The sequence below is a fragment of the Apodemus sylvaticus genome, chromosome 11 (assembly GCF_947179515.1).
Source record: "Apodemus sylvaticus chromosome 11, mApoSyl1.1, whole genome shotgun sequence".
In the NCBI taxonomy this organism is placed as follows: domain Eukaryota; kingdom Metazoa; phylum Chordata; class Mammalia; order Rodentia; family Muridae; genus Apodemus; species Apodemus sylvaticus.
In genome coordinates, this window is record NC_067482.1 from 62,404,857 (window position 1) to 62,431,729 (window position 26,873).

At 36.6% G+C, this 26,873-nt stretch overlaps 1 protein-coding gene across 1 annotated transcript in view; it reads right to left on the minus strand.

Moving 5' to 3' along the window:
* Slit2 (slit guidance ligand 2) overlaps window positions 1-26,873 on the minus strand; it is a 323,981-nt gene that overhangs the window by 66,661 nt on the left and 230,447 nt on the right. Inside the window, exons 12-20 of the mRNA XM_052199289.1 lie at window positions 22,692-22,763; window positions 19,851-19,994; window positions 19,576-19,739; window positions 15,060-15,210; window positions 9,804-9,878; window positions 8,119-8,262; window positions 4,628-4,771; window positions 2,700-2,866; window positions 1,574-1,706 (exon numbers count right to left, since the gene is read on the minus strand). Coding sequence (XP_052055249.1) covers window positions 1,574-1,706; window positions 2,700-2,866; window positions 4,628-4,771; window positions 8,119-8,262; window positions 9,804-9,878; window positions 15,060-15,210; window positions 19,576-19,739; window positions 19,851-19,994; window positions 22,692-22,763 — 1,194 coding nt within the window. The remainder of the gene's footprint in view (window positions 1-1,573; window positions 1,707-2,699; window positions 2,867-4,627; window positions 4,772-8,118; window positions 8,263-9,803; window positions 9,879-15,059; window positions 15,211-19,575; window positions 19,740-19,850; window positions 19,995-22,691; window positions 22,764-26,873) is intronic.

The window sequence follows — 26,873 nt, forward strand, 5'->3', positions numbered from 1 at the left end:
TTTTTAATGAAACATACTAAACACAGTGCTTACAGTCAATTATCTCTAGTGTTTGTTAGGAAAGAAAAAAACCCTGACCAGTTAAAAGCATTTCAATTCGAAGGAACAGATTCCTGTTTGCTAAGATTGTGTACTCTCAGAATGTTTGATTGAGTACCAAAAGAAGATCCATGAACTGAACAGGACTTGAAAAATGAGATCCTTGAAAACTTAAGAAACATGTTCTTACCTTGATCTTAGCCAAAAGCCTAAGGGGAAATAAGTAATGTATTATTTAACCTGATTGCTTATGTTGCATGGAGAAAGTGGATCACATGGACTCCTTGCATGCATGGCCATGAATCATAGGCATGTATCTGTAGAGTCCACATGCAGATTTAACATTACTGATCCATGATTCCAGAGAAACAAAAATTAAATAAGGTCTAAGTGACTTACTTTGACTCAGGTAAAGTATTTTCCTATCAAATTCTGTTTAGACCTACAGGAATGAAAGGAAAGTGGCAGCCATGCACCCTGATGCTTGCATCTGATTTTCTCTCCATTCTGCATGCATGGCAGGGATGCAGCCATAGGACTTTGTGCTGAAGGTCTGACTTCTGAAGATCTATTTATATGAATATGGACCATGGAAGTTGTATTTAAATATCAGTTATTCAAGTACCAAAAATAACTGACCACATGTCCTTTTGGAACTGAAGGACACTGACTTTTCAAAAAAGACAATGTCCCCTTTAAAAGGCAAGGATCCTGTCAATTTCTTCTAATTCCCAGATAATTATTATCCTATATGGCTAAATATTGTCCCAGAAGTCATAGAAAAGGATATTTAAGTATGAGCCTTCACTAGACATTGAAAATAAATTAACTACGCAACATTTCCCAAACTGTATTTGATGGAACATTAGTCTTGTAAAATGCTCCATGAGAAAATAAGGATGAGAGAAGCAGTAAGTTCAGGATCTACATAAAGTTTGACTGTCCTTATTGGAGCATATTAGGCACCAAGCAATCTTATTTTGATCAAAGGAAAATACATCCAACCAGCAATTCCCCAAGTTCTCTAAAGGGAAATTTGCATTACTGCTTTATAAATTTACTTTATTAAGCAGGTATAGAAATATGACCCATAAAAGGGATCCTAAAGCTTTGTATTAGATCTTTATCCTCTTGATGTATAAAACATTAGTTGGAAATGTAGGAATTGCTAAAACAAATTAAGGTAGTTAGATTTGAAATTCAGCTTGACAATTTAGATAGAATTACTGGGCTTGTCTTAATTACATTAATTGTTTGGAAAGACTAAGCCCACTATGTGTGGTATCATCCTGTAGATTTGGTTCCCAGACCTCACAAAGTATAGAGAGAACACTGGGCACAAATGAATCTACATAAATTCATTCTCTTTCTATTGTTGACTTTTGAAGTGACTAGCTGCTTCCAGTTACTGTCTTGATTTTCTTGTAATGAGGAACTTGCAAGAAAAATAAATTTTCTCTCCCATAATGTTGGTTTTGTCTCTGCATTCAATAAGAGGCACAGAAAGGAAACAAGGAAGACAAATTTTACTTACAGCTCTGTGACATCTCTTGGAATACCTTTAGGCAAGACCTTCAAGCCCTTGTTGCTACACCGTACCACTGTATCCAAGCAGGTACATTCCGAAGGACAACGGGAGAGTGGAGAGCAACTGTTGTCGTCATTTCCTAGATCACCATGGAAAAACACAGACAGATTTACAGTGCAGAAGGGATGAGAATGGAGTTTATATGTTTAGATAATTTTAACAAAAACAAGGGTCTTGAGCTATGTAAATATATACATACATATACATACATACATATATATATATATATATATATATATCACTTATGTTTAAAGCACTAAGTACTTTCAGATTGATACTATGTATGCATTAATTTTAGGCTCCCTATGGCAGAATTTCAGAAAATAGCTTACAATTTTGTATTACCAACATAATTTTAATTTTAATAGGTGATTATTTGTTCAGTTATTTATACTGTTTTCAATCAGGATATCTAAATAGAAACTGGATTAAGAAGAAGTTATAAAGAGATGGACAAAAAGGGGCAGATTACCTTTAAATGTTTAGAATCACTTCAATGCCCCATGTTCAAAATGTGGAATTCCAGTTAACTCCTTGTTCACAGGCAATAATAACAGAGCTTGCTCTATCCACTCCATAGGACTACAGTGAGCACAAAAGCAATGGCCCAAGAGAGGAGACTGACTTTTGTTGGTTCGAATAGAAATTCTAGATTATAATGAATTTTTTTTTGTTTTTCTTATTTGGAAATCATAGCTTCTAAAAGACACACTGAGAAAAATGAGGCTACAATTAAGCTCTATGAATATCATTCACAAGTTGGGAGCTTGGAATTTTTCTAGAGCATTTACGAGTAGGCATTCGTCAGACTTGAATGTGAAATGACAACCTGAGAAAAAGAAGAGCCTTGCTTAGAACAAAGAACAAAGTGACAAAGAACACCATCCAGTCCTTAGATGTGAACTAGACCATGCCTTGAGAGCTGCTTTAAAAATATTTCTGCCATATCTTAATCCCTGTTTGCTACCTTGCTCTACTGGACTGAAGGATACGTGCTCCCCTGGCTAACAGAGCATCAGATTGGTCCTGTGAGTGATGATCTAAGACCCATGATCTGCTGTGCATTTCTTACCATCATCGCAGGTGAAATCCTGAATGGCTACATCCTGGATTGGGATTTCCTTCAGGAAGTAAGGTTTTTGGCATCGAGGATTTCCCGTTACAATTCTTTTCCTTCTGAGCCATTCTCCCAGCCATGCCAGGTGACAGTTACAGTTGAAAGGATTGGCCAAGAGGTTTCTAAGCACCATAAGCAAACAATGCACAGTTCAATATAGGGTTAATCTTCATTTTTTATGTCCTAAAATGATCCTAGAGTGATCATTTCTGCACACTCTTTTAGTTACAATCATCCTTCCCAGTCTTTGTATGCTCATTTCCCTATATCCAGAAAATCATATACAAAATATGCTATGCACATTTTTTTTCTAAAATTTGTATGCCTGGAACTAAAAGACAATACATTCTCATATGATAATTCTTTGGATAACTTCATGCAAAAAATATATGAAGGCAGCAATTTGGAGTTTATGGAGTTGATTCTGATAGATTCCTCACTTACAAATAATCTAAACATGTCAGAGATCTAACTTACTGTCAAACTCTCCTGAGTTGATAAAGCAGTAATTTAATATAAAGATGAAGGCTGATTACCTTATATTATTGAGTTTAACCTGACAACAGCTATTCCTGTAATTTGTCATCTCAAGATTTCCATCTCTTGTTTGCTCCAGAGAATAGCTTTCCTATCTAAACTGACAGCTGAGTTGATTAAATGCCAGTTATAAAAATGAATTTACGTCTACAAATCTCAATACTTTTGGCATCTCATGCTTAAGTACAAACCTATTGACGGTCCTATTATTTATAAGCATGCCATCTTTAATATGCACAAATTAGTCTCTCCATGTAAAATGTCACACTTCATGTGGGACAGGGATTAAGTACTTTATTGATAGATGGATGCTTGCTTCTCTTTCTTTGTTTGGGTGACTCGAGTGGTCTCAGACACATTTATGGAACTGTTTTAAATATCATTTATCCCCATTCTGTTGAGTTAGGTTAGTATTAGAAACTGCTGTGACAGGGAAATCATCAGTTATTAGAGATGTAAGAGCAAACATCTTGTTGAGAAAGTGACATATAAAAGGCCTGAAATGCATTGTTCAAAGTTTATTTTTAAGTGTTTTTAGAGTTCTGTTTGTAGACGTAGAGCTGTTCTCAAGTTTCAAGTTGTCTACATAAAATATTCTCTGAGATTGGCTCAACTCATTCCTTCCAAATTTTGCAAAGTCATAGTAAATGGCCTCTGGTAAATAGCTTTTACTGCCAATATTTTTATCTTTATATTCTCTTGTCACAATGAATGCTCCTTTTACAGTGTAGTTGGTTGGCAATAACCCTATCAATTCTGTTTTTATGATACTTATGTTAAAATGTTTATTATTTATAATATGAGAGGAAATCTATGACATTTACATGTTCTAGTTAGAATAATTTATAATTCTATATATAAACTACATCATTGATCCCATTATTATAAAAAACAAGTAGCTAAAAAATACTATGCATATAGAATTTTATGTAATAAAGATGTTATTAATTTTAGAAAAATTAAAGCAGGACTAACATAAGTTTGTCCTTTTGTAAATGCCTAAATACAAGGTGAAGTGTTATAGAATGTTTAGCAATTAATTAAAAACTACTAATAAAGATAAGAAATACACACTATTGCAAGTCATAGATAAAAGCAGCAATTTTCAACCAGTGGATCATAGCCCCTTTGAGCGTTCCAAAGTACCCTTTCACAGAGGTCATCTAAGACCATAACAAAACATAAATATTTACATTATGATTCACAACAGTAGCAAAATTACATTGTGAAGTAACATCAAAATAATTTTATGCTTGGGGTCACTACAACATGAAGATCTGTCTAACTATGTCACAGCACTAGGAAGATTGAGAACCACTAGATGAAGGTAATGCTTTTCTACTTACAGTGTAGATAAAGAATGAAGAGTATCAAATGCTCCTGGTGCAACTGTGGTAATCTGATTGTCATATAAAGAGAGCAGACGCACAGAGCCAAGTCCTATGAAGCTGTCATTCCCAACACAGCTTATTCGATTACTTCTCAGCATCCTGGAGGAAGGAAAAAGACATTGTTCTGGAGATAAAATATCACACATCCAATTTTGCCTCTCTGAGAATCAAAATCATCCATTTATCAAGTATGCAGCATTTGTTACTATTTTGAATGTCTTTTCCCCTAGGGATGGCAATATTCTGGAGACCATCCTGGAAGAATAGAATGCATAGAACCATCAGTGCCTAAATTAAGCCACAGAAGGCATGGTGAGTCTGTGTGGATTTGCAGTCCCATGATGAGGGTAACATGTTTTCTTTTGATGATATAATTATGTTTGCCCGATCACATCATAGCCTAAGTCACCTTACTCTGAGTCCTTGGAGCCCAGCGATTTGTGTATTTGGAAGAGTATGACATTTGAATTGGAGGAGGAGGAGGGAGGGAAGAATCAATAGGCACTGCAGATGGAGAGCTGAGGGCATCTCAGGGACTTAGTGACTCACTGTCTGACAAGAACACAGGGAGCCAAGCGTGACTGAGCATCCACCCAGCCTGCACCCGATTGTTTTATTTATGAAAAATCTGTTTATAGTTTCAAGTTCAGAACTCCCTAAAGGAATAAATGTAATATACAACAAAGGTTAAATAGGTTGGCCTTGAATAAACTCTACGTTTGACATTGTCATTAACAGGATTAACAGTGTTGTCATTTCCTTGCCGCTGCTACAGCATGGCTTAGTTCCCAATTCCTTCCTCTCTGAGCTGTTTATCTGGCGGTTTTCAAGAAGGAAGCAAAACCCATTTACAAATTTTTAGTTGCATTACATATTATTCAGAACTCATGAAAAATTAATTTATTGATCTTTCCACACTCAGAGTTATCACTCCACCAGACGAAGGAGACAAATACAAAAAGAGAAACATTGTGCTGGCTAGTTTTATGTCAACTTGACACAAGCTATACTCATTTGGAAAAAGAAAACCTCAGTTGAGAATATGTCCCTACAATATTGGCCTATGGACAAGCCTATGATGCATTTTTTGGATTGGTGATTGGTAGGTGGGGCTGAGGTCCATGAGCATGTGCCACCCGTGGATTGGTAGACGACACACATGAAAAGCCATCAGCACTCATTCAGGGTCTCTGCATCAGTTCCCGCCTCCAGACACCTGCCTTGAGTTCATACACACACTTTCCTTAGAGGAGGAGGAACCATGACCTGAAAGTATATGAGGGAGTAAATCTTTTTTTTCCCTCCCAAGGTTTTTTTTTTGTTGTTGTTGTTCTTTTTTTGTTTTGTTTTGTTTTTTTGTTTGTTTTATTTTTTTGGTCATGGAATGTTAACATAGCCAACAGACTCTAAGACATATGATGAAAATGTTTTAAAACTATACATTCAATAATAAACAAAAAAAATAAAAATATTCTATTTCTGCTTAGCCATAGATAAGAAGAAAGATGATGCCTTCCTACCCAGGTATCACACGATACTCAGAAACAAATGTACTTCTTTGTCATGAATAACAGAGATAAGTGGGTTTTATCTTACTGAAGCTCAGAGACCCTGGAGGAAATTGATGAGAACTTCTTTCTTGAAAAAAAAATTCCACCAGCACATGCATAGAGCCAGCTTTGCCTAATATCTGATATTTGGTGTCTCAGGACACTGTCTAACTTGCTGACATATGCACATGTATTACTAACCTACTAATGCTGAGAAATTCAAATGGTCAGAGTACCAAACCTTAGAGACCATGTAGAAGTATAGCTCCAGGAACATGTACTCTAATAGCTGGATACCACAAGTTTGACTCTCAACTGCTACATTCTTCTGGAACAACTGCACTAAGGAGAAAGCATGTGGGTGCTTTTTTTTTGTTTTTTGTTTTTTTTTTTTTCAGGTGTTACAGCATAAACAGGAGAAACACATCAGTAGAGAGAAAATGGAGAAAGCTGATTTCAGAGAACTTTTAGGCAGTATCCCATGTTTGTATCTACTCAAAATAAATACTTTTATATGCTGTCCAGGGAGGTACTCTGAGCTGAACTGTGACTCCCCTAATTCACACCTTGAATCTCTTATCACCTAATTTGACTGCCTTTGGAGAGAGCCTTTATAGTTTTATAAACGTATATATAAAGAGAAAGACACCCTGTGAATCTCTTACATCCCATTTTCTCTGCTTTTCTCTAAATAAGAATGCAGTCTGAAGGTCATGTGCATTATAGCAGTAAACTAGCCAAGAAAGAAACCTGTAGCCTAGAAGGTGGGTGCTGAAAACAAACTGAATTTCATGGTGAATATCTACATCTAGAAGCACGAGAGATGTGTGCGCAGTATTCAGTCTGTAGTATTGTGCTGTAGCAGCACAGATGGGCTGATATGGATAAAGTTCTAACCTGTGCCCCCTACCTTCTCCACGGTACTTCTATTACTAATGAATAGATTCTCAACATCTGTGGAAGAAGGAAAGTGCTATCCTTTGTTGATTAATCCGAGATAGCCAAAGGAAGTAAAGATGCAGGGCCTATGGCTTATTTTCTTAGTTAGCCTTCAATACACTTTCAGTGTATCCCCCACAGACATGCTCATCAACTGTTTGTATAACATTTTAGAGTTATTTAAAACTAACCCCTGAGAGAGGTAAGCAGTTGACATGCAACCTTGCTTGATTGTTAGGTTCCAGGCTGGTTGGACAATATTAGAACACACACACCTATTCTAAGTATTATTTTTTGCCAGACCTCAATTAAAGATGCTAGTAACAAAATCAACTAACTAGAAAAATACCTTTCTCTTCCTCTCATACAGATCAGAGATTTCTCACATTTCCATTAATCACAGTTTTCATGGTTAGGTAAGATGCCACAGCTTGAGTCTATGTTTACAACCCTGTCAAGGGTTGCTTCTTGACTGCTAATAGATTCTCTTATATGCTAACACATTGTCTTAGAATTTGGTTTTTCTTTCCTCTGGTTTAAGAGTCACTACTTTTGGCAAACATTATTATAAAAATTCACTAAGATAATTTAAACAATATAAAGTGTTGCATTTACCATTTGATCCAAGTCTTATCTTCTCTATATAAACAACAATTGGGAGACACAAGAGAATTTGTTCCTTCCAAACTCCCTATCACTAGGCAAACATATAAAGCCCTTAGCATATTTTCCAAGTAGTAGACCATAAAGGGTGGATCCCTGTCATAGCTTCTTTTCTACTGAAGCATTACAGGGACAGTTACACATAGTCTGTGGATGAAGACAGTCATTCTTTTCACATGGTTATGTCTGAAACAGTGAGCCACTGAGTGAGAAGGGAAGTCGAAATCTCCTCTCTCCCCTGATGATAAAGAACAGTGATGATAACCCACTTTAATGTGAGTCAGAAATACTTACAATGTTTTGAGGCTCTCCAATCCTTTGAACATCTTATGCTGAACATTTTCCAAACGGTTACTGGTGAGAAGAATTTCATTCACACCAGACGCGCCTTCGAATGCACCCTCCTCGATATCAGTGATCTTATTGTTGCTAAAGTTGCTAGATAGAGAGGGGTGAAGCAGAGATCATAAAGGGCTGCACACTCACATCAAGCACTCCAAAAGTGTCTCTGGTCATCTTAAATCTAATGAATAAACACACAAGTCTTCCACAACTCTGGATTTTCACTGCCAGTATTGCTAAGACTTGGCCAAGACATTTTTCTAGTCCATTAAGTCAGAAGGACAGTAACGGTAAGAGAGAAGATCCATGAATGGGAAATATAGCCAAATTTTAATCAAAATCAACTGCATTTATCACAGGGAGTCTGAAGTTGTTGAGGCTGGTTATTTGGTTACATAAAGCTTGTATGTGGCCCTGTAGGCTGTCCTGCCTTACCAACAGGCCCCAGTCATTAACGTTTCAGTATCTCCCCAGCTCTTTGATATTTGGCCACCATATTTTCTTCTGTGAGGATCAAACCCATGTCTTTGTGCTTATGAGACAGACACTTTATAAGTGGACCAATCTCATTATTCTGTTTTGTGGTTTATTATTTTTTATGCTTATAAAGCACTGCTCATAGTAAATGTACTTTGAACACCTTATCACTAAAGAGGCAGGGTAGTTACTGGCATAAAGATGGCAAGAAATTAGAAGATGTTTTCAAGATAGCCTAATGAAGAGGTGAAGGTCACAGGCATAGGTTAGATCTGCTCTGCTAAAACAGTGTCAGTCCTCTGTAGGGACTTGGTGACCTAGGGAAGGGGGATGCTGGGGGAAGAGAAGGGGGAGTACCCTCTCAGAGGTGAAGCAGAGGAGGGATGGGGTAAAGAACTCTGGGAGGGGGACCAGAATTGGAGTAGCATTTGGGAAATTAATTAATTAAAACGTAATAAATAATTTTCTATTTATAAAACAGTGTCAGTAGCTGTGGCAGCTATACATGTGGGAGAGAGGGCAATGAGTGCTGTGGGAGAGTGTCCTTGCTTCCTCCTTAGGTGACCCAACATTATGGGTCCTTGTGCAGTTGACTTTGTCCTGCCACTCCCTCTTCTCAAGGGCATGGACTACTGATGGAATGTTGTTGAAAATGCTGAGCTCATGAACTTACTCTGAAAGATGAGCTGTGGACGTGAAGTAACACAGATGAGCAGACCAGCCAGTTTACTAATCATTAATTTTGACTATCTCAAAATGAAAGCTTAATGTAGCAAAAGTCAAACAGTTGACATGAATGTGCTGAAAGAGAAATAGCACCACGGTTTGGGGAATAGTAAAGGAAGTTACAAAACATCAGTGAACCCATTGTAATGTGCTTAGATTGCTGGATTCCTGCTGTGGACGCATTAGAGAGCAGCTGTCTACTTTAGAGAAAGATGCTAAGGGCTGGCTTGGCATTGTGTAAACACATGGAAAAGTGCCTCTTAAACAGTACCCTGGATTCAAGCCCCATGTAGTCTTCTCATGGAAATTTCCCTAGATTGATTATACATATGTATATTTCTGTTTCAAAAGAAACTTGGATAAAATGGAAAGAAATATAAAATTCATAAGAAGGACACTGTAGAAAGTTAGCATATAGCTAACAAATGACTTACATTTTACGTAACTGAGGAAGTTTCTTAAATATTCCTGTGGCTTCTAACACTGTGAATTCATTATTATTGAGACGCCTGAGGAAACACAATAAGAAAGAAAGTTTTTTTTTTTTTTTTTAACAGTAAGGAGTTAGCTTGTATTCGTTACCCTGACTTATAAAATTATTTAATGATAACATTTAAAACATAGCACAAATATAAGAGAAATCATTAACAATCTTATATTTTATCATTTTATTGATGTTAAAAGTCAGAAATTCTTAAATATATTTAAGTATTAAGAGAAGCAAAGACGGTTTAAAGCCAGCTTATATAGAGGAATCTCTAGAACAAAGTTTCTAAACTTTTTTCACTATTGTCAACCTAGCATTCATTCATAAGTTCCTGATTTGTACCTTCATCATTCACAGATCAATTTATCCATAATTCAAACACTATAAAGTACCTAATAGATAGAATTGCAGTATATTTATAAAACTGCAAGGCAGGTGAAATGATTCCTGCATGTAGTCTCAGTACTAAGGAGGCAAAGTTGGAGGACCACGACAAGTCTGAGACCAACATGGTCAGTCTATTTGGTGACTCCAAGGTATGAGGGTAATACAAAACACTCCATCTCAAACAAAGACATAAACAAATGTCTCAAAAACAAAACCCAGAACACCCATTTTTACTAACTTAATATATTTCCAACACTCTCAAAGCACTCTAAAAGCAATACCAACCATGGGCAATAGCCTATCATCATCAAAGCCACCTCTATCACCACCCCTTACTCATGACATACTATCTCAGGGTTCTTAGTTTGGACATTTCTCTTAAATGGAGTTGTACATAATATGTCTTTTGCTCCATGTTATATGATGTTCTGAAGGCTTTATCTATTTTCAATTATTTATAGGCATGTATATCTACTTAGGGGTATATACACATTAGTGTAGTTTCCCACAGGGCCAAAAGAGGGTATTGGATCCCCTGTAGCTGATGGTTATGAGGCAGCTGGCATGGTTGTCAGAAATTGAACTTGGTCCTTTGTAGGAGCTGTAGGGTTCCTGTTTTTAAATGCTGTGCCACTTCTCCAACCTCTTTAAGATGATTTGGATTTTCACATAGGTTATGGTGTTATTGGTACTTTGTTGCTTTTGATTGCTGAGGAAAAGAAAGGGCACCCCACATTCACTTAGCCATTCATCAGTGAGGACTTTTGTTACTCTACATTTTGTCTACCAAGAACATGCTATGCTGAAAATGGTATGCATCTTTTTGTGTAGACATACCTTCTGTATGCCTAGAAGTAGATTTTTTTTGGATCACATGCTAGACCTATGCATACTACTTTAAGGAAAAGAAACCCTGTTTTCCTGAGGCTATACTATTTTCCACATAAATACCAAAGTGTAATTTTCCCCACATATTATTGTAATCTCCCCCCAGTGGTATTAATGAGAAAATTCATCCATAGGTATTCATGTATTTGAATGTTTGCTCTCCAATTGATGGTGCTGTTTGAGGAGGATCAGTCATGTCGGGGAAGGAAATGACTGAGAGCAGGCTGTTGAATGTTTATTGTATCACATCAGTTTCCATGTTCTTAAGTAATGCAATTCATTAACCACTGTCTGTCTTGCCCTGTCATCTGCTGCCATGCTTACTGTTTCATGGAGGACCTGGGTTCAGGAACCCTAAGTCAAAATCAATTCTACTGTAAGTTGCGTTTGGTCTTGGTGTTCACACTTTGTGCAAGTGGCACGCAAGGGGTTATAAAATGGGAAGCACAGGGAGGAAACAGCACAGCAGCACACAAGTAACTGATGTGGACATTTGTCCTGAGAGATTGTGCTATGAAGGACCTAGCAGTGCTTTTGCTTGTTTTGTTTGTTTGAGAGAGAGAGAGAGAGAGAGAGAGAGAGAGAGAGAGAGAGAGAGAGAGAAAGAGATTTGAACGACTTTGTAACTCTAGAGTAGAGAAATAGTTGACTGCTATAAGCAGAACTTAATTAACCTTTCTAGGAAGAATATGGAAAAATGTAATCCTGACATATGATGCATATACTGTACATCCAAATCATTTGTTTACAGAGGGTAACAAAACTCTATCAGTAGCTGAGCTAGAGAACATTAATTCATAAAATATTTTGGCAAAGAATCTAGCATCAATTGCTACATGTCCTTAGAGCTTGCCCAAAGCTAAATTAAAAAGCAATGTGTTTGCTTTTTAAAAATTAATTTTCTTTGATAGAATGATTTCAAGGCCACTTGACATTGAGTCTCTGGAGTAGTTATTACTGATTACTGTTATGCATATCTACCATCATATATATCAGGTGATGCAGAAATAAATATAGAATGTGCAGCCTGGGAAGGAAAAGGACACTAGAAGTCTTAAGAGTGTCCCCAAAGCACAGATGCAATTGTTAAGGACCTTAATGCCATTAATGAAAAGCTTCTTACTCTCCACTGGAGGGCGTGAGCTGTTGTGAGGGCAAGACCCCATCCAGCTAAATCTTCAACATGTGAAGTGAAAGAACGTAAGGCATCCTTCGGAATGCTACTAGTAAAACCAGCATAGAAAAGCTGCTGATGCCAAGGGCGTGCAAATCCATACTAAGCTGTCAGCTAAGTTTGACCTTGTTATCAACATCAACGTGGTAGTGATTTTGGAGACATGAGAGATATAAGACTGAGGGACTCGTGAGTTCTTCTTGTGTTATCAAACAGGTGGTGAGGTCTGGCATTGTCTAACAGAGACAGCGAGCATCCTACTAAGCCGGCCTGTGCAGATACTGAATAAAGCCTGTGTTTCACTTGAGATTCTCAATGTTGTAGACGCCAGAACCATGAGACTTCTGCGGAGAAGAGCTACTAGCAGGACGAAGTACCAGCTCCAAGAGAGAAAAGTATAACAAGGGCAGCAAATCTGCAGGGATGAGTGCCATCTAAGGAAGGGGCATCATCTCAGTACTTTGAATATGAAGTTTTAGACGTGAGACATGGAAGTGCAGCCATTGATGTCTGTCCTGTTGGGTGTTAGTCTTGCTTTGGTCCAATCATTTCTCAGTATATCCCCATTTGTCCTTTTTGAATGGTAATGTATAATATGTGCCATTTTATGATAGCTACAATTTCTTTCTTTCTTTCTTTCTTTCTTTCTTTCTTTCTTTCTTTCTTTCTTTCTTTCTTTCTTTCTTTCTTTCTTTCTTTCTTTCTTTCTTTCTTTCTTTCTTTCTCTCCTTCCTTCCTTCCTTCCTTCTTTCCTTCCTTCCTTCCTTCCTTCCTTCCTTCCTTCCTTCCTTCCTTCCTTCCTTCCTTCCTTCCTTCCTTCCTTCCTTCCTTTGTTTCTTCCTAATTCACTGGGGACAAGTATTATTTTGTGCCTCAGAAGAGACAATCATGAAATGGCAAAGAGCTTATGATGATCAGGATGAGTAACGTGGTGGTTTGAATGAGAAATATTCTCTACAGATTCTTTCATGTCTTAGAACCCTTGGACTGCAGTATTTAGCTCTGTTTGGGAAAGTTATGGTATTTTTGTGTGTCATGGCATTGCTAGAGGAAGGATACTATAAGGTTTGAGAGTTTAAAGTCTTTCGCTTTGCTTATACCTCTGCTTCCTGTTTGCTTACGAATTGTGATCAGATAGTTCCATTCTTTCTCTGCTCTTGTGGACTCCCTTTCTGTAACCATGCACCAAAATACACCCTTCATTCTAAAGGTTGCTTCTGGTCCTGGTATTTTAATCACAGCCGCAAAAAAGGAATAGTTTAGGATTTTTCTAATGACTAACTAAAAAGATAATATTTACAAATGGTTACTGGCCAATCATATGTCTTCATTGAAAAAATGTTCATATGGATATTTTGAAAATTTCATTTGGCTATATAACCTTTATATTGTTGAATATTATTGCAGTTTTATATAATGTGGCTATCAATCCACTGTTTGTATATGACTAGTAAAAATTCTGAATCTGAATTCCTTACTGAGTGCAAGGTTTGCAAAGTTTTTTCTCTTAAGTATTTTTGAGCCTATTTTATGTGCATAATTTCAAAGGTATTAAAAATTTAAAAATAGAACTTTTGCTGAATCTTACATTGGAAACAAAGTTCTAATAGAATTCATGAAATTTACTTAACACATTTAAACTTTAAAACTTATTTAACTCAGTTTCATGCTCAATATAAAATCACTTGCATGCAGCATTATCAGAAATAAATACAAGTACACACATAGCCCCACAGAGAGTAGTTTAGGGAGCTTGCTATATGTTCTTTGAATTTCTAAATCTTGATCTAGTAAATATGATCTGGTGGATGTTAAAAAAAAAATCACCAGAACCGCAAAAAAAAGATTAGTGTCTGTCAACCCTGTGAAAGACATTATTTCTAATTATTCAAGTTGCTTTAAATTCATTAAGTAACAGGCCTGTGTACAGACACAGGGGGACAGTAATGAAAATACACAGTGCCTGCCATAGAGAGGCTGTAATCTCGTTGAGGACAGAAGGATTATGCATACACACAGAGACAAGCGACTTTGCAAAGCAATAAATGACAAATACCAGATGGCCCCATAAATAAACATCACTAAGATATTCACGAGATGATTAGATTTCACTCCTGTTTTCATGGATCTTAAAAACTAACATTATACATTTTTCTTTTATAGCCAGGAAAGGTGAACTGCACATGAGCAGAGAATCTACAGATAATTCCAAAATACATTTTTCTTCATATTTGGAATTTCTATGCTAAATTTTTAAATATAAATTTGTCAGGAATTTTCAGCTTTGTCTAATCTTCTATTCCCTGTTTATAAACAAATAACCAAGCAAACAACTATTGTTTGCCCTTCAACAACTGGCAGCCACGGAGTCTTTTCACTTGACCCAGAGAAGTAGTCATATAACCACTAAGTGATTTCCTTATAGATTTGGTGACTCTTTCAAATTATTTTGCTGGGCTATTTGAAGGATTACACTGACAACTGAATTTAGAAAGCTAATTTGATTGTTTACTTGATGCTTTAAAAGCAGGATTTACCTTAAATATTTTGTTCATATAAAAAGTGAACTAAGATAGCATTGAACATATTCTTTGACAAAGAAGAGTCCTCTCAGTTCAATGTATATAAGTTAGTTAATTCAATTATTAAGAATTAAAACATTATGACAAAAGTTCCAATGCTTCTATGCAGTTTCTCTCTGTCCCTTGCCAGAGACTGTCTCCCAGCCAGGATCTTGTGGTCAGATTAACTTACAGCTCTGCTGTGTACTGGGGAATATGGTCTGGGATTTTGTTGAGTTTTTGATTGGAGCAGTCTACTGTGGTCCCTTCACAGCGACACTTTTCAGGACAAGCCAAGTCTGCAAAGCAGTCTCCACTTAATTTTGATCGATAATCTTCTGTACCTATTGAGGATTCAAGCCAAACATAAGATACTGAGTCTGAATGTTAGAAAAGTCATTAATACAATGGGAAGAAAGATAGTAGGGTAGCTATAGATTATGCAGCAGAGAGACAACTTAAGGAGGTTTGGTCAATGGATATCAGGTGAGGGTTAAAAGTAAGGCTTAGAATTCTCTGGAAAAAAAAGGTGACCAGATGCACATGACAGGAAAACATTCATAACGGTGAGCTTTTCACAGCTGTACTGTCTGCTGATCCGATTCTGAGTCATGCTAGCAGTCTTATTTCAGAGAATCACACAATGGGTATGAATTGTTTAGAAAAAAAAAGGTTTATTTTTTTTTCTGAGTCAAAAAATTGAAAACATATCTAGTAATAAACATAATCCTGTATATTATTGTAAAGTAGGGCTTTCAAGGATAATCGATATACTTAGGTTTTAATTTTTTTCCTACAGACGTTTGTTATTCTCCCGTTCTCACAGTCTTCAGAAACGCCCCCAAAGCCCTGTTTTTGTTTTTGCTTTTCCATTTTGAGTCTATAAAAAAAGACAAGTAAGTCCTGCCTTGAGCCCCAGCAGCTTGCCATGCTGTAGAAAGCTGCGCGACGTTCCATGGTGCTTGACGGAACCATGTTTTCCTCATACCTCGCAAGCACATGGTTAGATCAAGCACAACAGAAAATCTCGCTCCATTATCACTACACCAACCACTAGGCCAGAGGGAAGACCGAGAGGAGAGACGAAGGGAGGAGAGAAGCTACAGACGCTCTGGAAGCATCCTACTGCTACGTGACATGCATTCTTCCCACAGACTGTACGGTCAGAGCGAGAGCATAACTACCGAAGGTGCCTGGAAACACAGAGAAGGGGCTATATGGAAAGGCGCCTCCAGTGTTCCTCACAACTGCAGCGTGGGGACCGCAGCTTTCGGGAAGAACATCCGGGAAGAAGTTGAAGGTAAGCTACAAGGACAACAGAGAAGCTCAAGAGATCTGTGGTTTCTTCATGGGAAATAGGTGCAAAACATCAAGACTAGAAGAAGGTACATCGGGGATTGGAAAGAGGGTAGGTTACATGTCAGATGAGACACTTTTACTTACAGGCCAAATGGTGAATTCCTGCAAAAGAAAAGATCACCAAGGAGGAAAGAAAGACAGAATCATCCCAGTTAAGGTTTATAGACATATAAACACACACACACACACACACACACACACACACACACACACACACACACACTAAACATACACACACACACAGGTACCCACCGAACTATGTTGTTGCCTAGTTTCTTTACCATGGCAGACATTAGATAGCATTGCACTTGTCATGCTTTGAAATATCATTACACTTTTGAAGCATAATGGTTTATAGGCAATGCAATGACCAAAAAGATGTGCAATACAAATAAAATGCTATGGCTTCCTTTAATGGATGAGCTGTCTGTGGGACAGCTTTTCTATTGTGTCATACACGATAGCAATAGATGCATACACATATAAAATGATTGAAGAGCTAATAATGGAAAGTTACAAGGACAGTAGTTAGATAATAATTAGGGGGTAGGTCATATGCTTCCAAATGACTCCCAAATTTTAAAGCACATTTTAAATCACTTGATGGGAACATAGTCATAATTTAAACAAAAATTGAAAAGCCAAATATAGCAAATATAAAAAGTTACATTCCAATACATAAATGAGAGTCACCCTACTAATTGAAGGATGTGTTCCTTTTCAATCTTCAGAGATTTAGCCACAAGAAAGGTAACATTATTCTGATAATCGATAATAGGTTCATTGAATGCATTTAAAAATGTATAATTACTATCACAGCAATCAGCAATGCTTACTTTAACACGGTGTGTTAGGTAGACACAAATTGTAATTAGTATCTGACGTGGAAAAAGAAAGGGAAATGAGCGACAGGCAATCAATGTGCCACGGAGTCTACAAGTAAATCCAAAATGTGAACTTAATTATCAACAACTGAAATTTAAGACATCCTCTTTGATATAGAAGTTACTTTTTTAAAGCCTATCTGAGCGTCTCTCTTCCAGCAAGAGCAGAAAACTTAACAATGAACATAGCATTTGTATTGCATTGAGCTTTACTGGGATTGTTGTATCTAAATTATTAAGAAACTGAATGGAATAATTTGGCAGTGATTAGATGAATTAAATCATATTTGTATGCTAGTCTAGACATAGTTTCAGGGGGTCTTCATTTTTTGCAGCTAAGCCTTAATTAGTAGGTAACTTTGCACATAATTGGCTAAAAATAACAAAGCTAAAAATGATCATGAAGACCAATTAATTGCTCTTCTCAATACATTATTGCTTATACAGTACAGACATAATATGGAGAATATTAGTTGAGCATTAAAATTTCAAAATACGCAATATATTTAAATCTGTTATATATATAATTAATTAAATGATGAGAATAAGTAATAAATACATCCTTAAAAAATCCTTAAAATCAATATCGGATGTATATATATATAAATCATATAAATCAGGACCAGTCAATACTATATATATATATAGTATTGACTGGTCCTGATTTATATAGTGAATTAAAGCAAACAAGTCAAGAGGCATTTACACAATAACAAAGTAAGTAAGAGACACATTTTAAAGAGCTAGCTCTAGACTCATCAGTTTGAAGGTATTGGATGGAAGCAAAGGGAAGAAACATTACAATTTCATCTTTAGAAACATGGACTTCTTTTTAGATTACTCAAGGCATTGGTGTCCATTACCTGCTAATGACTTCAAGATACATGTGAATATCCTGTTTGTAGCATAATAATCTAACTCCAGACAGGCAAAAAACACACAATTAGGAATAAATTATTAAACCAAACCCACAAGTGCAGCTAAATCAGGATGAAGCAGCTGTCTTTTGTTAAAAAACAAACAAAACGAAACAAAAACAAAAGTAAGCAAAAGTATTCCTTTTTAAACCGAGAAGCTTTAGAAATAGGTTTTTATTGTTGTTGTTCAGAAATGCAGTTTTGCATGTTTATACCTGATTTTATATAGAACTAGCTCTTTGACAATAAAGGGGCTGCTGTCTTTAAAATTAGCCTAGTAAGCTATATTTTAAAAACAGCCTCAAGGATTAGATATTGAATGAAGAGAGAGAAAAAGATAATTCAAGAAGAAAGCCATAGGTTCAAACAGTTTCGCTACCATGAGGTACTGCCGATAATGTGCAAAGGAGAAAGGGAGAGCAAAGAACGTATTTTTTTTTGTTTTTTTGTTTTTAAAACAGGGAGGTTCAGCATCAGAAGGTGCATGCGAGGTGGGGCTTTTAGGATACAGGTCTAAGTGATCTATGCATGAGTCACTATCTATGAAGTGTTCACTGTACTTCCAAAAGCATGCACATCAATGTTTAGAAGCTATATAAGTCGAGGAAAAGGTGTCTGCAGTTAGTCCTACGACCGAGCAAAACCTACCTGGAATGAAATACTGTTCTTTAGCTAAATAAAAAAAAAGAGAGAGAGAGAGAGAGAAAAATAGAAGATGTACCTGAATGACAGCAGGCAGAGGTATGAGTTATCTTAGATTAAGAATGGACTCAATTTACCACAGGTAATTAAGCGACAATGTATAATCATAGAAATCAACAACATACAGAGGGTGATAAACTCATTATAAACATAGACAATAACAAATACATTTTTCTACGAGACGTTTAGCATGTATTAGGTGCACAATGAGAATTGTGCCCAGAAGAGTTAGGTAGCACGCTCCTCAAATGATAGTTAATGTTTCCTCCCATCAGAACACATATCTAGACCAATACAGGCAGAGTAAACGTCCCAGTTAACAGCCATCCGATGCTTTTGTTGGATACACAATTCCTCGGATGAGAATGGATAGTCTTAAAAAATGTGTCTTCATGGACTATGTCAGAAAAAGATGAGGCATCTTGGGCCTCCTACTCTGTAATTCTCAGGTTGAAAAAATACATGCAATCAATCTTATTTCAGTTTGGGAATAAATGAAAGCAAGTCTAACTATTTGGCATCGTCAATAGAGAACAGTACAACAAACAGGAGTAAAACCGCTTGAGCAGTGATTCATGTTATCAAAAAAAAAAATCCTGGTTACATCTGAATCCTATAAACAGCATGAAGGATTCAGGGATCCCTTTCACTTGACTAATAATTGTTTTAGTAGATACACTATTTGCATTGCATCTCTATTTCTTCTGCTTTTCCCTTTCCCACACAGAAGGAAAAAAAATAACTTAGACTGTATAATGTTTGGTCATCAGCCTAAGGCAGCTGCTGTTGCTAATTTTCATGCTAGCTTTCAGTCCTAAGGGAAATGTCTCATGAAGTGAGAAATTACCTGAACAACGGAATTTCTTGCTTTTGATCTGTCCAATTCTTTTGTTCGCCAGGCGGCGGGGGCTGGTGCAACGGGCACCGCTGGTCTCAATTGGGTTGGTGTGGAGATAATCCGCTAGCCACTTGAGATGGCAGTCACAAATGAAAGGATTCTGGGCCAAATGCCTTTCAGAAACACAGCAGAAGAGTTTTATACACTACTTGCTTGGGACTTGGCTCGCACATTCACAGTGAACGCAACTACCATTATACCCTGTCCAAATTTTGCATACATACATAGTTTGGACGGCTCTGAGAGCTGAGAAGGTGCCCTTGGCAACAGTCTGAAGCTTATTGTCGTATAAGGAGAGAAGGTTCAAGTTGTGCAGGTCCTGAAAAGCATCTACCCGAAGGCAGTTTATCTTGTTGGCATTCAATAATCTGTTCGATCAAACAGTCACAAAATTAAAGTGTGACCTCTCACTAAGTCACCTGTAATATAGCACTTCAGTATGGACCCAAGAGATATGTATTTTATCCCAATACTAACTCTATAAATTTAATAATGATGTAGGCACTGTGGCTGGGAGATTGAGGGTTTACATGAAAATGGAAAAGGAACATGGTCAAATGAACTGAAATCTAGTCGTACTCAAACAGATTCAATAAATCAGATCACAAGACTACAAAGAATAACAAAACCATAAAGGCATAGACAAAGATAGATGAGGCTTAGGTTCTGATGTCAACAATCAAACAATAATAATTAACATTATTACTATCCCTAGCAAATTTGGAGAAATTGAGTCTCCTTCTAAAACATTAGCCAGGGTGGTCATTATAATACATATGGGATCATGACCTTGCAATAGATCTGGTCAGAATAAAAGTCAAGACAGCTAAAATGCTTCAGAATGCCCAAAAGGGTTTATAGATTAATCTTAGAGCTCTGCAGCCTCAATCTGTAACTGTTCTAGTTCACATGTTGCTGTTTTTCTATTACGACTAGATTCTCTTATCCTCTCTTTAGAATTTTCTCCCAGATGTGTGCCTTGCAAATCACATTGCTTTAGGGATTCTACTAAACACAGCATGCTCCTTTCCCACCCTACACTGCTTCATATATTTTTAGGGTTGCTCTTCCACTTTCTAATCCCCAGTTCTTTTAAGTGACTACATACATATACATATATATATATGTATATGTTTATATATATATATATACACACACGTATACATATATATAGTCTATTATATATATATATATCTGTCAAACAATGCTGATATACATATATCATACATGTATCATATATACATATATGCACATATACATATGCATAAATACATATATATATATGTTTAAATTTTTTGTTATTGATGTTACCAAAGGCTTCCATTTATACCCAGGATATCAGGAGTTTTTGTGTAGTTTGTTTCTTCCTATTTTACACACCCCTAGTACATACTACATGCTCAAATGTCTCTGCTGACACATGGCTACCTCACAGCCTTCCTGGAGAGGAAACTTACAGTCCTACGTTCAAGGCTTTAGTTGCAGTATAAACAGCCATCTAAGACACTATGCCACCATCTCACTGTTCCTCTAGATTACATCAATGCATTGTGGAAGCAGGCTTTAGAGATCATATACTGGCAAGCATCATTCATGTAAGTTAAATACGATAGTTACAGGTGAGTGTGTCTTACCATTGGTGCAATACGTCTTTTCCAGAATACAGTTTCTACCTAAGCAGACTCTACCCTCTCTGTGACTCTTCCTAAGCACAGTATGTAGTGTTACATCATTCTGTTACGTTTTCTAAGCTGAGAAGCACATACCTCTAAACCCAGCTTAGCCATTTTTGCAGTACTTCTTTAATATCTTTAACTCTATATTGTTATTTTATTTGGGACATTAAAACATCTAATATCTCAACACTACCTGCCATGTGGTTTGGGTAATTCTCATGTAATGTCATGAATATGAGTTCTCATTTGACAATGAGAACAAACATTTACAGTTAACATAGTTTTGAATTTCACTTGCTTGATAGTTAGGTTCTTTCTGAATATGTAAGACTGTGGTATGATGATCCTGTTTTTTGTGCTCTGTGCTCTCCCATGAGGAGCTGACATTTGGGACTTCTCTACAGTGCATCAAAAAATTGCCTAAAAGCCCCTAAGGAATGATTTAAATCTGTGGTGGGAGGTTTGAATTGGGAACAGAGGGGTTTAGGAAATACATACCTTCCCAGCTTTTCAACAATACAAGCAATGCTGATAATGTTCTTTAATTCATATATTAGAGGAATAAAGTAGTTGTGAAATAAAAAACTTAAAGATGAGGAAATGGAGGGAGGCCTGAAGATGTTGAAGACTGTTGTTTCTGTGAGAAGCTGGTACTCATTTTAAAACAACAGGATATGAAGAATAAAGACACACCAGCAGCCATTTCCTTAAGTTTTAGTTTTCATTAACTTACCTCTTCTTACTCCCATCTGTTTTTACAAAGCTAAAACTTGTCACTTCATTATGTTCCTGGCTATTGCTAAAAGGATTAGGATAACATTTTTTGGTTAATTCTGGAAGGCTGAAGAACAGGTAGTCCTTGAGTGTTGGGAGATGGGCTATTAAGGACAGTGGCTTTATAAATAAGCTTCGTTCAGATCTCCGTGCTTCCCTCGCGCATGTGTCTCCCTCACCATGAAAAAGTGCACTTTGGGTGTTGGTGGGAAAGAGAGCAAGGGCGGTGAGAATAGCCGAGGATCCTGGGCACCGGGCACATTCTTGGTAAGCAAGGATGTCAGAAGGTGGTAACCATGTGGCAATAATTGAAGACAGCAACATGCTGTATCTACATGTGAAAAGACATCTATGATGCATACAGAATCTTTTTATCAGATAAAAGCAATGCCAATGAATTAATTTCAAAGTATTAGAACCATTAAATAATCATTATGTCACAAAAAACATTATGTACCTTCACTCACTAATGTATAGATCATAACGTAAGTAGATTTAAGTAGATTATAGTGTGCCAAGAAGAGGGGAATAATACACAAGACTCAAGATGATTAAGAGATTAAAAGAAAGACATTAATAATCATTTCCACAGATTCACAGTAATCAAATACTTACAGTAACTGCAAGGAAAACAGTCCTTCAAATAAACTTTTTGGGAGTTCTGTGATTTTATTTCCATACAGGACACTAAGAAATTATATAAAAGTGAGAATTAAACAAGCCTATTTAGTTTATGTAATGTATATACACACATTCATATATTAGTTCAAATACTATATATATACACACACATACATACCTACATACCTACCTACCCATCTATCTATATACATACATACATACATACATACATACATACACACACACACATATGGTTAGGAAGCTTAGTACACATGTAATATATCATCCAAGTAAAAACTGAGTAAATAAAAATTGTCTGATTATAGATAAAATATAGGTTTACTGTATATACTTTTGTATACATAGAAAACATAGTTTAACAAAACTATATAATTAGCAATTTATTCCACCTTTTGTGAAAATAGTACTTGTTAATTTGAGATATTTTTAATTGAGATACAACACCCCCACTCAGATGCAGGCCATCTGAGCACAGTATATGTAGCAAAGACCAGTCAGTATAGAATCGACTGCTCATAAAATGAGGGATTTCAGGTTCATAACACTGCTAAGTAGGAAACCAAATAAAGCCAGGGACTTAAAAATGGAATGGTAAAATTTGTATGTATGAGAAACAAAAGATCTGGGAAAATAATGATTATAAATACAACTTGAAAACTTTTCGAGTGTGTATTTCTCCTCCACCAAGTGTGAAGTGGCATGCACCATCAGGATACTGACTTGTGATTGCGCATCGAGTGACGATATTAAGGAAAAGGACATTGACTTAATCAAATCAGCATATCTGCTGCCTAGCACAGGTGTTGGGTTTCCTGGTACTGGTTTGACACATGAAATGATGATAAATTAGATGAGACTAATGAAGGAATATATTTCGGAGCAGGGAGGAACAGTGGTATAAAGAGCAAATGAACGGAATGAAAATGCTGGAAAGGACCTTCAAGTGTTAACAATGGATTTCCAACAATGCCTATTATAGCATCTAAAATTAGAGTAGAAGAAAAATGTGTAGAAATTAAACAATATTATCAGGGGCCATTTCATTACATATCTCAAAAATCATAGGTGTATTTATTTAAGTTTTAAGCATATGGTGCTCTTTGGATGTCTGGCTAAGAAAATAACCCCTGATAACATATTTATGTATAAAATTTTAACCATGCATAATTTGAAAGATGAGAAAATTATACTCAAGTAACTATCCCAAATACCAGAATAATAATTTGTGAAATATACATTTTTTTGTGGCTAAAAATTAAAGATTGAAAGGTATATAGTAACATTGAAGCACTTATAATACAAGGCTACATATTTGAAATGTAGGACATTTTATTAACAATATTATATAAATTTTCTTTGGAAATATGTGCACATAAATTTGCAATTGAAGTAGAACGTGTTTGGCCTCATAGAAGTTATTTGAATGGAATGTATGTGTGTGTACATTTCCTACAATAAACACAACTTTACAAGCAGAACCACATTCTCTGGAGAAAGGATAGATGAAAGTTATGGTGCATAAATGAAAAACTTAAAATTTGAGTTTAAATAAGTCGTTTGTTTGACAGCAGTGTGTGATTGTAATCTATAAAGGCGAAGCACACAATGGGAGAGAGATTACTAGAGTGAAGGGAACACCATTGCCCTTTTAAGAAGTCAGAGGGAATTGGGATGTATTGCAAAGCAGGAGGAAAACACCCAAAGGAGTAAATCAAGCAGGGAGCTACAGAGCTCAGGGACACAGCCCATTCATTCCGATTCCAATGCCATGTCTTTAAAGCACACATGAAAGCTCGCTTATATAGATTATAGATACAGAGTTTCCTTTAGAGAAGCAAATCAATTAGAAAAGAAACAATTAAAAAAAAACGAAGAACAAAAGAGAGGATGCTATATTGTTAGACAGGGGGTGAAGTGGAGATTAAGAAAGGATAAAGGGTAAATGTATGTTTTGAGGTCAAGAATAAAAGAAAGCAGCAGGGGACACAAGTGGACAGATTAATACGACAACGGCTCACAATATTTAATTAAATCAAACCATATAACAATAGCCACCATGCTGCTGCATGTGCCAGCAACTTTGGTAGATTGTATGCATGGTACCCTCTTTAATTAAATTCAAGAAGTATGTTTCAGATGTCCATCGGCTGCCAACATACAGCTGATACAGCCAGGATTAATGGGCTTTATATCCAAAGAACAATCCAAAGCGTAATTTTGTAAACAACACTTTATGTTTTTAAATACACTGATATTGAAAATCAACAAAGATGCTCAAATTGTGGGACTCTCATTTTAAAAAGAAATCAAAAGGTGGATCGTTTAACAATCTGTTCAGTTGGGGCTTTGGCTTTAAGATGGCAGAGAAGTATCTAAGGTGCTTTGGTTAGGAGTAATGTCATGTTTGTATCACAGAACTATTCTCTTCCTCCAAAAAACATTTGGGTTTTTAAAAGATCAAGTTACAAAATTCCTAAATTAATATTGTTAGTAGCAGACAGAATAGAAAAAAACAACAATGAGAGGAGGAAGTTATGCGACATGGGAAACATATCAGAGAGGTGTTCTTGGTAGATGGCTTATCAACTATAAATGCTATCAGTTAACAAATACTAAATTACCCTGTGAATGAGCTTTTTGGATTACTCTACCAAAATGTATATCCATTCCAGGGCAGGGTCCAGTGTTTTTTTTCTTTTTTGGTGTGATTGTGTGTGTCTGTGTATGTTGTGCGTGCGCGCTCAGCATTAAACCCAACATCCAGTGTTGTCAATCACTCCTACTCCTGAGGTCTTAGAGACAGGGTGACTCACACTACCAGGATGTCCTCCATAGAGGAGTGTGGCTGTCTTGCCAGCACTAGGGATCCCCCCTGTCTCTACCTATAGGAGACTGGGGTTATAGATAAAGTCACTTTTCTGACACAGCAACAGTGTGAAGACAGAGACAGCAGAGACCGCAGTCAAAATTGTCAAAAGCCAAATGATTGTCAAGAAAATAAGACAAAATGGATAAAAATGATGGAAAGACACATCATAAAACATAAAGGGCAAGAAGGCCAGTTAGAATTTGGGCATCATTTTTTTGCAATGTTTTGATTTCTTTGAGGATTTTGTACAATGTATCTTGATCACATTTGCTCCCTCCTACAGCTCCCCCCAAACACACTTTTCTTTCCCAACCTTTATGTCTTCTATTTTTTCCCCTCTCTTTTGGATTTTCTTAACTTTCAACCCCTCAAATATACTTTTGGGTACGTGGCCTCCATGGAGCCTGGGGAAAAACTCCAGAGACAACACATTAAAAAAAAAAAAAAAAAACGGAGTAGCAGGGATGCTTTTTAAGAGGAAGAGAATTAAAAAGAGAAACTGGAAGACATAAAGGAACTCCTAAGAAAGGAAACATGGGCAAACACAAATCTAACCAATAACCCACTGAGTAGTAACTCTAGTTTTCTCCTTTATGGCATTTCCAGTGTGTCTTACAGAGGCATCGTCACTCAGCAATTAATCAGATGGAGGCCTTTTATGGGTACATTAAGGAGGTTCCAGTGTGTGCTTCAAGCACCAAAACAAACAAAAACAAACAAAAACCAACAAGAATGAAAATCTATTTTCAGAGTATGGATTTGGACTTTGGTACAGTTGGCAACAGCAGATAATGGTGGTCAGTTTGAATTTCGTCTTGCTGAAATCTGACAAAAGAGATTCCTGTTCCTACAACAGGAAAAAGGTAAGCAACACAGAACAGGAGCAATGGCTATTGCAAACGGTTTACTATGGACAATGACTATAGCAAATGACTTAATGTGGAATGGATCCATCATCAAAGGATATGTCCAAAGAGCTAAGCCCGTAAATTCAAAACAATAATGTGCACTTGGAGAATTCTAATGGTGAAAGATTTTTAAGAAATCACAGTAAAGAGAAAGCAAGGGATGGCTGGGGAGAGTAGGTCCTCCCTGTTGTGAAAAGCCCTGGAGGGAAATGTGTAATGCTAGGCAGCAGAGCCAATGGCAGTCCCAGGACAGATGTCAGGAAACTCAGAAGCAGCAGTTGAGTGTTGTGTTGTAGCCCCCAAGACCTAGGTGATGAAGGCAGCATACAATAGTGAGTGACACTGAAAAAAATACTTTATTTGGTTCTTATGTGAATG